This window comes from Lathamus discolor, chromosome 3 (assembly GCF_037157495.1).
Source record: "Lathamus discolor isolate bLatDis1 chromosome 3, bLatDis1.hap1, whole genome shotgun sequence".
Classification (NCBI taxonomy): Eukaryota; Metazoa; Chordata; class Aves; order Psittaciformes; family Psittacidae; genus Lathamus; species Lathamus discolor.
In genome coordinates, this window is record NC_088886.1 from 133,840,732 (window position 1) to 133,854,876 (window position 14,145).

General features: G+C 39.1%; 1 protein-coding gene across 2 annotated transcripts in view; it reads left to right on the plus strand.

Annotated features, from left to right (window-relative positions):
- The first annotated feature begins 345 nt into the window (after positions 1-345).
- TNKS2 (tankyrase 2) overlaps positions 346-14,145 on the plus strand; it is a 31,199-nt gene continuing 17,399 nt past the window's right edge. Inside the window, exons 1-10 of one of the 2 annotated variants that reach the window (XM_065671903.1) lie at positions 346-742; positions 6,587-6,811; positions 7,291-7,386; positions 7,694-7,730; positions 8,036-8,111; positions 9,426-9,520; positions 10,704-10,770; positions 12,311-12,497; positions 13,409-13,530; positions 14,038-14,129. In XM_065671903.1, the coding sequence (XP_065527975.1) occupies positions 541-742; positions 6,587-6,811; positions 7,291-7,386; positions 7,694-7,730; positions 8,036-8,111; positions 9,426-9,520; positions 10,704-10,770; positions 12,311-12,497; positions 13,409-13,530; positions 14,038-14,129 (1,199 nt within the window). In that variant the 5' untranslated portion in view covers positions 346-540. The remainder of the gene's footprint in view (positions 743-6,586; positions 6,812-7,290; positions 7,387-7,693; positions 7,731-8,035; positions 8,112-9,425; positions 9,521-10,703; positions 10,771-12,310; positions 12,498-13,408; positions 13,531-14,037; positions 14,130-14,145) is intronic. The other variant, XM_065671904.1, reaches the window with a different exon arrangement.

The following is a 14,145-nucleotide window of genomic DNA, read 5'->3' on the forward strand; positions in this document are numbered from 1 at the left end:
TGTGAAGAGTGGTGTCTTTTGTCTTGCTTCCTCCCCGTCCTTTAAAAAGTGTACTGCAAAACTATTTTGCATTAACAGGAATCCTGTTTCAGTTCCGCAGCAGTAAGCGGGAGAGCGAAGAGCAGACGGGGACGACACGGACAGCACTTGTCGAGACGAGTTCCGTGATGTGGCCAAGGCCAGCAGACCACCGCCCCTTCGGTTCAAGCTCAACTCCTGCAGCCCGGCCCCAGCGGGGCCCATCCGCCGCGGCAACGGCTCCCAGAGCACAACAGAAGCAGAGGTAAGCCCTGCGAGGCCTCAAACCCCGCACCGGAGCTGCGCATGCCCGCTACGATCTGCCTCCCGTGCCCAGCCACCCGGGGCGCCTGCGCAGGGAGCCGGCAGTGGTGCTGTGGTAGGTCCGCCCGGATCCCTCCGCCGCGGTGCGCTGGCCCTAGCGCCCCGCCCAGCGGAGCGCGTCGGCGGGTGCTGCTGCTCGGGGTCGTGGCCTGCGAGCCGGGTGGCGGGGTCTGCGCGGCCGCCTCCGGCGGGCCCGGCATGGCGGGGCGGCGGTGCGCGGGCGGAGCGGCCGCCTTGTCTGAGTCGCCGACCTGCGGCGCGGCGGTGGAGCCGGCTCGAGAGCTCTTCGAGGCCTGCAGGAACGGGGACGTGGAGCGGGTCAAGCGGCTGGTGCGGCCCGAGAATGTGAACAGCCGGGACACAGCGGGGAGGAAGTCCAGCCCGCTGCACTTCGCTGCAGGTACCGGGCCGCGGCCGCCGTTACCGCTTCTGTGGGGAAAGGGGAAGGCGGGGGCAGCCCCGGCGGGACCGGGCGTGCTGCCGGGTCGCGCACCTCCGCCTGCCTGTCGGCGTGGGGCCTGGCCCGCGGAGGAGCCCTGGGTGCGCTGTTCCTCGCGGGCCCCGCCGTGGGGGCGCTTCGCCAGCCCCAGTGTGCGGCCTGTGCGCGTCTGTAGGTGCGATGCCCCCCCGACAACCGCGTGGCTGGTTCGGTGTCACCCACGCGGTAGTGGCTGCAGAGTGGTCAGGGTGGCGTCTTGTTTCTGCCCTTCCGTTTCATTATTTGTTTATCTGAATGAACCTTAGCTGGTGCTGGGGACATCTGGACTGGGGTTTAGACTGTTCGTGTTGTGGCATGTGAGCTCTGACAGGTAACATATGCCCCAGGTGATTTTTCCATTGATTTTAGCAGGCCTTCTAATCTTTAAAATTTCACTCATGAAGAGTGCCTGCATTTGTATCTTTAACAAATAGACTTTGTTAATTCGGGCCTTAGATGCACAAACAACTGACATCACAGAACAACTGCTTCTGCTGGCAACAAGCCAGAGGATTGTATCCCACCTTTTCAGACAAAGACCTGACTGTGACTGTTGTTTTCATGTTTGTTTTGATTTGATTACAGCATTAGATGTCGAACCCCAAGGCTGGCAGGCTGCAGAAGAGAGCAGCTTCTTTCAGCTAAACAATATGGATAGTAATAAAGAACTTTGTTTCTTTACTGAGTTGTTTTAGAAAAGGTTGCTACTTCAGGTGTCCTTTCCCGTGCATGTAACAGGTCTAAGTTCTTGAAAGCCTCTTCAGGACAGCTGCTTCCAAAGATTTAAGAAACTTGGTCAACAGGAGGGCCCAGGAGACAAAATATCCTGTCATAGGGAAAAAATTCTGCAGCTATCTTTTTATATCCAGTAGTGCTGCCCTAGTAAGTGCAGAACTTCTAGACAAATGAGTACATTTTACAGCAGGCCGTGTTTAAGGAGTTCCTCATACAATATAGTGATCTAGTTTCTCTCTCTGGACAGGAGCTGATCTGTCTTGACTTTAAAGGACTTCTGGTCTATAGAGAGCCTTTTCTTTAAAAAGGGCATAGCAATAAGTTAATGTAGTTTTTAATCTTCCAGTGTTGTGTAACAGATTGGTGTGTTATAGGCAATTGCCATGCTTGTGTCTGCTTCAGACTTGATACAGAAAAATTAATTGCTGTTTTCAGGTGACTGTAGATGTCAAAAGTTCCTGGTTCACATGTGACATGAAATACTTGTGTAATTTCTCAATTTAATGCTTTTCCTGTGCTTCATGTAAAACTTAGGTGTTGTCAGTCTACTTGCAATAGACTCAATGTGAAAGATAGACATGCGTAACTCTTGGATTTTGGGCTAATTGTTTTTGCTTTGTTTTGCTTTTCCCCCCATTATTCATAGTTGGAATAATAGTAGCTTCTTTTGTCTTCTGGCTCTAAAGGAATTACATTCCAGGAAGTAAAAGCAAAAGTGTGTTGTATTCTTGCTTTGTTTAGCCTAGGTGGCTAGGTGTTCTCAGAAGGTGCATTACAAAACTTCTTTGACTAGTTTCATTCAGCTTCAAGACTTGTTTTGTGGAAGAGGCGGAGCTGAAGTGTGCAAAGAGGCTTCTCTGTTGACATTTTGGTCCTTTTTTTAGTGGTTTGAAATTGGGTTCCAGTTTTTACATCTTTTCCCTGATCTTGTGTAGCAGTTCAAAGAAATAAAACAAATTCCTCTTTTTCCGTGTGTCATTCTGGAAAGGTGGATTTTAAAATATGTTAAAAATATACTTTAAAAATACTTCAAGCTCTCCCTGGGTGTGTGTCATTATTAGACGTAATACATACTGGCATCTTGGTGAAGGTTGCTCTTTGGATTTTGTAGTGCAGAATTGTGTGTGTAGGTAGGTTGTACTGAAACTTAAGAGCCCGCCAACCTTCACAACATGATAGACACAGCCCTCTCTCACTATCAGCTGCATATACTTCCTGAAATTAGCCCTTTTCATCACAGTGTATGTCAAACTGGGAAGTATCACAAGGTTTTAGGGACTTGGCAGGAACCAAAATGCTTTTCCCTCAAACTAAAATTCATTGAAAATATGAGCACCTTAGGCAGGGGAGAAGAATTGGAGCTCAGTTGTTTCTGTTAGCTTTTCATCCTGTCAAAATTAAGTGAATGACAATTATGACAACAGTGGTTGTAATTTTATTATTATTATTGTGCTGCTACAAGTTTCTACTGTGATTAATATTCAGGATTTGTTCTCCAAAAAGTTACAAACTTTTAACTGACAAGTGCAGTGAGCTACTCTGCTGTGTTAGAAGAATGTTAGCTGCAGGCCCTGAGTAGCCTTTCTGCTTTACAGCAAGAAATAAACCATTCATGAAGTTCAGTTACCCTGCACATTTGCAAGCTGTGATACTGTTTAGTTGGTCTTTTGATAGAGGCTCAAGAGCCAAACAAAATCCCATAAAACCTCCACCCCTTAAAAGTGATAGTGTTTGCTTTTGGGTTTGTTTGGGGTTTTGTTTTTGTTGGTGTTTTGGTTTTGTTTTGGTTTTTTTGCAGTGAACTAATGGCAAAGAGGAATTGTTGCACTAGACTGTGGCTCACTTTCCTGTGTGAAAGGCTTTCCACTCTCAGTGAAAATGAGGGGAGAGAGGGATGATCATACAGAGTTTGGCCATCCCCTCTGTACACATACATCCTTTAGAAAATAATGAGGAAATACTTCTCTTCCCATATATGGTGCCCTGTTACACAGATGCTTCCACAAGGAAGTAAGGAATCCCTGCTGTGCACTCAGTGCTGAAATGAAGTTGCAAAGATTAGTGTGATGCAAATGATCCTGTCTCCGCCTTAAAATAACTACAAGTAGTTTAGGGATGTTGCTATGCTTAGGGTATTTTCCAAGTGGATGCAGGCTTTGACCAGAGAGAAGCTATGTGTTGCTCATGAGCTGTACTTGTTTGAACGTATGTACTAAATAGAGGGCATTTGGGTGAACTCTCCACAGCTGATTTTCAGTTATGGTGCTAATTCCTGCTAAGGTGGACATTTTACTTTCAAAAACATGGCTATACAGCAAAACTTTGGGGACAGGAATGCCTTCTGCCCAAGAATGAGTGGTTTATCTAGGAGAGATCTGGACAGAGTGTTTGATCAGAGGCTTTTCTAATATGGCTAAAGCAGTTCTGGAAAACATTTTTTAGTACTGAAAGAAGATACCAAGCAGTCTGTCGTCAAGCAACAGCTTTGATGTGTTTGCAGGGCTCTGGCACTCGTGAAAAGTCACATCTAAGTAGATCTTTAAATAATGTAGACAATTTTGAGTATACATCCAAACTAGAAACAGAATTTTTTTGAAGTTTTGAAGACATAAGAAAAAATGGACACATTTATAAAAAAATAACAATATTTAAATATCTTAGTTATGAAAGCTAAAAGAATGAGAAATACGCTGCATATAATTTACTGTCTAGACAGTATGACTGCATAGGTATATGTTGTATAGGCACTGATTACTTTTTTTTTTGGCAGCAGAAATATGCCTGCATGTGCAGTGAATGTGACTTACTATGCCTGGACAGATAAATTGTTTCTACACAGACCATATATCTGATCCAGTTTTCATCTGAAGTATGCTGAGCTCCTGTTTTTGTTGGTTTTTTTTTTTTTTTTGTTAGGGTAGGTAGGGTACCTTCTGTTTGTTAAAAGATGGGTAGCTGCAATATTGAGCCTCAGAAGGGAATTTGCTATACAGTATGTGGTTCTATTGTAGTCAAGGTACTAGCGAGCTAAGATTTGTATTGTTGGTAATATACTTTGAAAACTTGAAGCATGTTGCCAGTATAGTCTTGTGACTGTTACTTGAAAACACCTTGGAGTTCATTCTGAGATTAAAAATTTTCACATAAAATTATTTTTATAATAATCAGAAATCTGTGGGGAGTGTGGTTTGTTTGCTAGGCTTTTGAGGGAAAGGAAGGAAAGACAGAATTTTAGAAAGGCTTTTCTGAATACCTTTCATGGCCTCTTTACCTGTGGCATATACGGCTTGCATGCAAGATCTCTCAGAAGGTAGAATCCGGAGATTGCCTATTAATGGCAATGTTTGTTTTTTGTAGATCGAATAGTGAAGGTGAAAGTGCTTCTTGCTCCAGGATTTTGGTTGCTGACAGTTTGGAAATAGCTGAGTTCAGTGAAGAACGTGCTGTGAAAAAGTTCAGTTGGAACTTAACTGAAACTGAAAACTTCAGTTGTAACTGAAATCCTGAGGCTTCTCTCATGCTTCTGTGACTTTGTCACTGAAATACTGTGTAGCTACTGGAATAAACTATTTCTAGCTTGTGGTTGGAGGGATTTATACCTAGCTCCTGACCTTCTGTGAATGATTTGTAACAAAGTTTAAATTTGCTGCAATCTGAGTATCACTGGTTTTGGCAACAGTGTGATGATTCCCTCTGAGGAAAAAGCTCAAGACTTAATTTTTCCCCAGTTCTTCAGGTTCGCAACTCAGGTATTTGAAGCAAGGAATGTCAGCCAGGTCCTGCACGTGCGGGTTATTTCCCAGGAGGTACTTGGCACAAGTTGATACATACCCAAATATGGCTCTTACGTGCCCTAATAATCCCTAAGACCCAAAGTGACCTTCTTGAAACCTTTGAGGGATTTCTGTAGGCAGTGGCCTTTAGAATGTAACCAGATGGACCTAATTTTTGCAAGCAGAAGTCCTAGGTCATTCTGGCATCTTGTGAAGATGCTCAAGAAAATGTCGATGCAGTTTGATGTCCTCATTTATCTGCTGCTATATAAATGCACAAGATACAGCTGAAATTAAACACTTGTAGCTGTAAAATTGTTTTATAAGAGCAGTTACCTGGTGATATGTTTCTAGCTCCAAGTATAAAAGTGGGAATATTTTTTCACTGTCCCTTAACTTGAATAACAGGTTCGTAAAAAAAAAAAAAAAAAAAAAAAAAAATCTTCAGTGCATAACAGCACTTTTGTGCTTCATTCATGATCAAATATTTATAATCATTTTAGGCATTGCTGAAAAAGGCATTATGAATATCTTTAAATTACAGTTGTACATACTCTCATAATAAATTTCTTGAATAGAGCATGGTTTCATATAAACTTTGTGTCCCTAAGGGTTTGCTTAAGTGATCATTTTTAAGACGGAAACAATGTGTGCATTATATTAATTATTCCTTAGAAAGCAAATAGCCGTGCTTCTAGTTTGAACCTGGGCGCAGTGCTGCTTACTTGCTTTTTTAAAAATACTATCAATGTGTTTCTGTAAAATACTCCATGTTTTGGGATCTTTTTTAAAAAGCTTAGAATACGAATTGTACATGCATTGGCTTGTAACCATTCTTATCCTCACTGCTTCCAGGGCTCACCTGTTGGTCCATCCACAAACTGGCTGTGGGTTGGCAGAATATGATTCAAAACATTGTTTGGTTTAATGGCAATATAAAATAACTAAAGGAGGGTATTTTTGTCACTGTTGTGTTCTTTTTGTTATGTTTTCAAGAAGCTGTTGACTCATTGGAGCCCTATCAAGATATTTATTTTTCCAGTAATCTTGAATATATTTTTTTTTCATATTTATTTTAGTCTAATTTTGGGTTGGTTCAAACACCTTTAATGTTTTTAATAGCACTTTTAATAAAGAATGCCAGTTGTTGTTGTTACTTGGAATGGTTACTGTTATTTAAGTTTCTTGTTTTAATCTGTGTATGTGAGACAGGGAATTCTCTTACACTTGACACCTTTCCTCCCTTTATCTCTTCCAGGGTTTGGCCGGAAGGATGTAGTTGAATATTTACTTCAAAGTGGCGCCAACGTCCACGCGCGAGATGATGGAGGCCTTATTCCCCTTCACAACGCTTGCTCTTTTGGTCATGCTGAAGTCGTCAATCTTCTCTTGCGGCATGGTGCAGATCCTAATGCTCGGGATAATTGGAATTACACTCCCCTTCATGAAGCTGCCATTAAGGGCAAGACAGATGTCTGCATTGGTAATTTTCTCCCACACTTCCTGTGACTGAATCATTTCTTTTTGCTGTGAAAATTCGACAACCTTTTAAAGACCATTTTTACTCTATAAAGCTAGGACTGGTATAAAGATTAAAACTAAAAATCTTTCATAAGCTTAAATTCGATTGCCAATTTTGTAAGAAACAAGTTGGAGCTGATGTGAAATAGCTACTCTTTTTTTGTGGTTGTCAGTCACAGTCAGCTGAGATTGCCTCCTGCCAGTCTGTGATTGTTCCATTTCTGCTTTGCTTTTTTCTCATAAAATGTGTCTAGGCATTTTTCGCTAGTTAAACTGTTCACAAGTGACATCAACGAATTCTGATGCTAAAAACTTGAGAGGGGAAATTGGGATCAGTAACTGGATGTTTCTTTTGTTGCTTGTGGCTTAGTGTAATGATAACATCTTACAGGCTTTGTCTTGTAGAATTATTTTCTCATGGGAAACTTTGGCATTTTTTAGTACTGCTGCAGCATGGTGCTGAACCAACCATCCGGAACACAGATGGAAGAACAGCTTTGGACTTAGCAGACCCGTCTGCAAAAGCAGTGCTGACTGGTAAGGGATGTTCTTTAGATAACATTATGACTAATAACAGGCAAATGAATGTAATACAGTATTTTGGTTTTTGTCTTTCTGATACTACTTTAACTTATCTCTTTTATAATTCTAAATAGAAATTCCCATATGGCCTTCATCGTCTCAGTCATGGGTTGTGTTCTGAATACATAATTTATTGTGCTAATTCAGTAATGGACTGCCAGATTTTTAGCACTTATGTTCTGTAAAGTTTTGGAAGAGGAGGATAAGTAGTGAACTTCACATAGATATTTAACAACTAAAGAAGCTCCCTTTTGTCTTCCAGGTGAATATAAGAAAGATGAACTCTTAGAAAGTGCCAGGTATGCACATTTGGTAGATAACTGTAATTTAGTTCTCTTATTAGAATTGCGTGTAATGAATATATATGCTGGCTTTTAAGCTGGCATTCCATCTAGATGCTAAGCTTTGGCTGTTATCTGTGAACAGAGCTACAAAAATAGTTACATAAATGCATTTTTGTTTCCTTTTAATGCTGACAACACATCAGCAAATGTATTAGTTCAAAACAGATCTAGCAAACATAGCAAGGAAAAATGTAAAACATTAGAAGCTACTAAAAATTGAAATGCAAATATTTCTGCGCATTTTGTATCTTGTTTTTCAGGAGTGGAAATGAAGAAAAAATGATGTCTCTTCTTACACCATTAAATGTTAACTGTCATGCAAGTGATGGCAGAAAGGTATTTTAATTTAAAACCTGATTTAAAATCTCATATGTTTCACAATTATTATTTGACCAGATTTTAAGAATGGTAAACTTAGATTCTATCTATTTCCTTTAATATATGTGGGAAAAGAAGATTGTACCTTTCTAGCAGTGTAGCTGATTTTTTTGTTTGTTTGTTTTTTAACCTTAAAAGGACTGTGTAGGTATTTCCATCTGGGAGCAATAAACAAACACCTTTTCAATTGGAACTTCTGCTTGACCTTCATATCTGCAGTGATAAAGAAGGGAGGCCTTTTCATAGATTCTTATTGCTGTCACAGAGAGATACACACAGGTTCCTTATTTTGCCATGCAGCCTAGGCAAGTTATTGCTGCTGTTTCAGGAACAAGCTATTTATTGCTACAAGTATTGGTAAGGAACTACATGAAAAATGTTCAAAACCTGCATTCTAAAAAATCCTGATAATCCCCCAGGTTCAGCCCCTGCCCTACTGAAGGTTCAGATTATTGAGTATCAGTTTTTGGCATCGTCATTTTTCGCATTAAGTGTGTGTACTCATTCACTTAAATTTTGTTTGAATTAGTTTCCCGGTTTAAGGCTTTGTGGTAAGATTTTGGGATCTCCAAAACACTTATGCATCTGTATTTTCTCATCTTCTACTCATGAGACTCATCTTCTAGGAACCATACAAACCCAGTTCAGTTGATGGGTTTGTAAATGAAGAGGATAAGATTTCACTAATTTGTAGTTCTGCCTCTGGTGCTGCTGATGGGAATTCTTGAGTGGGTTTGCCACGAAAGATCATAGAGCAGTTACCTATGTGTGCGTGGAGGGTGAGAATTTACAAGTGAAGGTTAAGTTACTGCACTTACAGATGTGGATTACAATCTCTTGATAATTTTTACACTTCATCTATTGATTGGCAGGGAGACCTCTTTATAGTTTAGCAGTCATAATTTCTATTGGCCATCTTATTTCCCTTTTCAGAGGAGCCATAGTTTGTCCTAGCAAAGTGTGTAGGTTAAAAGACAAAAGCAGACTGCAGGACTCAAAAATCCTTTAAGGTCTTCATTGCCAGAATATATTAGTGATGGAGTAAATTCAGGATTTGTGTTTCTGATGACTGCGAGAGTGGTCAGTAAACAATGAACATAGATGTCAAATGTCTGATTCAAGTACTCTGGGTTGTTGTTTGTTTTTTGTTTTTTTATGTTGCAATTATTTTAAGGATTTCAGTAACTAGTACTGTTAAGTTTTGAAAAAATAAATATAAAATCAACCCTTTCATTTCATATTACTGATTAATTCTACATTCTGTCATTTCAGTCTACTCCTTTACATTTAGCAGCTGGGTATAACCGTGTAAAAATAGTACAGCTCTTATTGCAACATGGGGCTGACGTACATGCTAAGGATAAAGGGTAGGTTCCTTTTTCATTTTTTCAGAATAAACAGAATTTGTTTAAAATTGAGAAGAAGTAAAGAAGAATAATACTATTTTAGCCATGAAGAATTTCTGACTTGAGACCATTATGTCATTTTTAACCTTTCTGTTATGACAAAAATGCAAAGTGTACAGGCTTGAGACTTGTGAATCAATAGAATCCAACTTGAGCTAACTATAGAACATGCTGCCTTTTAGGTGTCACTAGCCAAATTCTTATGTCTTGTTTAATAAAATGCATTCATACAATACTGTGAAGTAATCAAATATTTCTATCATTGAATCAATCTTAATTTTCTTCTTACTTGTAAGTCTCTGCACTTCTTTTTTTGCAAAAGGACATGATAAAAATTGAAGATCTGTTTCACAGAGCTTTTATTTGGGCTACATTTTCAAGCATTTGGTTGCTATGTCAGGAAATGTGAAATACAGGCATGCTAAGTTTAGTTACATAAAATATAATGGAAAACCTATTTTTAAAATGTGTATTCATGTACGTTGAAGATTATGGAAAACAAACTCTTATTCCTTTTTTTTTGCTAGGGTAATTTCACTGCTACATAAATAGCTGCCTGATCAGACAGCTTTAATTGTTCCCTTGGGGTTGTAATTCAGTTCTGTAATTTCTCCCGTACTAGCCCACAGTGAAAGAATTCACTTCGGGCAATTTCTCACTTGCTCCTAAGACCATGGGGTTTGAGAGCGTATGAAGCTGGCTCTAAAACCTCTGTGGTTCTGCTGTTATTGTAAATATTGTTCCTTAAACATTAGCCAGTAATACTTGGCTAGTTTCTAAGGGAGAAGATAATCTTACAGCAAAGTTCCTGTGGAAAAGGAAATAATTACTGGCACTCCTGAAAACCCACTGCAGATCGTTCTTCTTGCTTAGGGTTCTGAGTCTGAGCAGAATGACTTCATTTGCAGTAAGACATCGCTCATCTTCTGATTATTTTAAACATTTGTTGTTCTGAAAAATGCTGAAGTTATTTTCTGGGTTCTTCTCCAGCTTTGTATTTCCCCCTCAACTTCCTTTGAACATCTCTGATATTTTTATAAAGTGATCAAGACGCAGCACAGTGCCATTTGCAATGTTACAGATGCATTTGAAATTGAAATACGCATACTAAGATAATCATCCTGCCCCTTTCTCTCCTATATAGAGATTTGGTGCCACTTCACAATGCCTGTTCCTATGGTCATTATGAAGTAACAGAGCTTCTAGTAAAGGTTAGTCTTTGAAGAGATAAAATTGCACATTATTAAATAAGAACAGTTTATAATAGACTACTGCAAGTTGCATATATTTTATATTTTGTACTTAGTTACAAAACTTAAAGAATGGTAGGCTGCTTTTGCTTGACATGTTAGTGTTTGCTAAGCTGTAGCTACAGAATCTTCTGCTTGCAAGGAAGCTTTTTTCCTTATAAATGTGCTTTCTGTTTTTAACTCTCTGCTCCAAAGCTTAATGCTTTTGTGCCACCAAGTAAAAAATTCTTATATCAACCTTTCCACCCTCACTCCAAAAAAAAAAAAAAGTAAAACCCATAAAACAAACAAACAAAAAAACCAAAACCAAACCAGTGTTGACAGTAGAAAAATATTTCAGAAGACAGAGGTTTTTGGAAATACTGGTAAAGATCATAAATGTTTTAAAATTAAGGAGTAATCAGCCTCTGAAGAGAATGAACTTTACGAAATTAATTCTGGCTCTAAATTGTAGCATTCACAGTAAAGAAGGAGAAATGTGTAAATTTTCCTAATGTAAGTGAACCCTTGGAACTGAAGTGGCTTATCTGGGTTATGTTAATCTTGAAGGTAAAGTAGGATGTGCATTAAACTACTGACTCAAAGATGTGGCCTGCAAAGTCTGTGAGTGGTGTCCACCAAAGCGCTCTGTGCCCATTCTCAGCTGATACTGTAAATCATGATCATTATAACAGCTGGGGTGTTCTGTTAGACAACTCTGTGAGTTTGGATGCTCAGGGAATAGCTGTTGTTGTCCTGTTATGTATGTCTCAGTTCGCACTAATTCTGTGTGTCTTTATTGGTTTAGGAAAAACTATGTAAAAAAAAAAAAAAAAAAAACAAAACAAAAACCAAACCCTAATGATATTTTTTTTTTTAATTCAGAGGCCAATTGTAAAGTGAATCTTTACAGCTGTAGTACTGGACAAAGAAACCTTTTTGCCTAAACACTGCTGTGTGTCTTAACTGTCAACTTAGAGTTGTATTCCCTCTTGGATTTCAGCTCCAGTGAATCTTGAATTATTTTTTGCAAAGCACTAATGTTTTAACTGGAGCAATGGGAAAGAGCATGTTCTCTCAGACTACTGAAGTCAACTTTGAGTACCTATCATCTAGATACCTTGGCATTCATATCTTGGGGAGTATTCACAGAACATGATGAATGTATTTTAGTGCAGCTTAGACTTTTTCTAGAGCTTGTTCAAAGGTGGTTTAGAGTATATGAGTTAGGCTCTTCAGTTAACAGACCTGTAGCAGAGCTACTCTTAGAAATTCTGGGGAAAGCCTGAAGAGACTACCCTGCTTTTGAATTCTTTGAGTGCACATGTAAGACACCAGAAGATAAGCAACTGCAATGTGCTGAAATGTATTATATTGGAAATTAGTGTCTGGAGAATGTCTTTGATACAGTTTGCATAGAAGCATTGATTTTTTATTATAACAATCTACTGCATTGAAATTAATGACAGAAGTCTTTCTAATTATATGGTTTTGATATTGCACCTTTTTTACCCCTTTCAAGCATGGAGCATGTGTGAATGCAATGGATCTGTGGCAATTCACCCCTCTGCATGAAGCAGCTTCTAAGAACAGGGTGGAAGTATGTTCTCTTTTGTTAAGTTATGGTGCTGACCCAACACTGTTGAACTGTCACAACAAAAGCACCATTGATTTGGCGCCAACACCCCAGTTAAAAGAACGATTAGCATGTGAGTATAAAGTGAGATCAGTTATTGACTGTAATGTATACTTAGGTTCCCTAGACAAGTGACCTGCCAGAAATCAGATTATGGAAAATGCTTACACTTTCCAAGCAATTGTGCAATGTTGGACAGTACATTACATTGTTTATAATTTGGGATTGCTACGTTTTTCTGAATGTAGGCATTTAAAATAACTTTTATGGTCAGTTTTATATAGTCATGTAGTTATGATGGGGTTTGTAACTTTTCTTCCCTGAGCGACCTTGCCAGTACACTTTCATTTTCCATACTTGGTCCTTCCATTGCATCAAGACTGTTGAAATATTCGTTTTTATTCCACTGTTTTGTTTGAAGATAAGAAAAAGCATAACTCTTTAGAAAGCTCAGTATGTTTGAATATGCCACAATTGCTGGAAGTTCAGAGAGATTGATAAAAGACATTGCCTGTTGTCCAGCAGACTTAAGGAATTGGAAAGCATGCCGTCAAATCCTGTCCTTGAGTGGCCAAACAATAACTTCTGGGATATGTACAAAAATTATCAGTAAATACTATGTTAGACTTCATGTTAGCATCTAGAAATGGTTTGTCAAAGGCAGGTTGGGAGTAGAGTTTTGTATATGTTAGAATTGGTACATATGTGAAGAGTAGAAACTAGAACAGTGGCAAGTAAACTAGTTCTTGTTCAGCCAGCGTGGATGTCTCTGGCTTTAGTTTAGAAACAAAGCACATTTGTTTAGTGTTTTGACTTAGCTAACAAGTTCTGTCAAGTGATGTAAAAGGTTAAGTCAGAGTTGGAAATGTCTGCAGTGTGGTCTGCTGAATAAAATGAATATTTTTAAGTGAAAGAAACATTCTTCTTGATGCTTCTCAAGTTGAGGAGTATAACCTGCTGGTATGTGTCTATTTCTTTTTAAAGATGAATTCAAAGGTCACTCACTGCTACAGGCTGCAAGAGAATCAGATGTAGCTCGTATAAAGAAACATCTTTCTTTGGAGACGGTGAACTTCAAACATCCTCAAACACATGAGACAGCACTGGTAATATTTCAGGATTTATTTTGCATATATTTTGCATATATTGTGACTGAACTAAACTTAACTCGCTAATAGTTCAGAACTGAAAATTTCAGTGTCAAGCAGCATAATTCAAACCAACCTGGAATATCCAGTGTCTAGTTAAGCAATATTAATATTTTGTTGTTAAGGTTAATGTTAAGACTAAATTGCCTGTTTAATTTGTCTAAATGACTGGTTTTTTTGTAGTCTAGTTTTAAGCAACAGCAAGCTACATATGTGAGCTTTGTAAAGCATGAAGGGTTCTAGCAGTTATTGGAGAGGGAGCTCTGGAAAATACCAGTGTAAATAAATACAAAAGCTTGTGTGGAATCTCCCAAATTAATAAGCTTCTGCATGTTTTGTTTTGTTGGGGTTTTTTTTGCTGTTGACTATACAAATAACCAGCTCTTAACTGTCAGCTGATCAGCAAGCAGTAAAACCTTGTATATTGCTAGCTAGCTGTAATGCTGTACTTTTTAATGTTCTCAGCACTGTGCTGCTGCATCTCCGTATCCCAAGAGAAAACAAGTATGTGAATTGCTACTGAGGAAAGGAGCTAACATCAATGAAAAAACAAAAGAGTGAGTGGTTACAAAT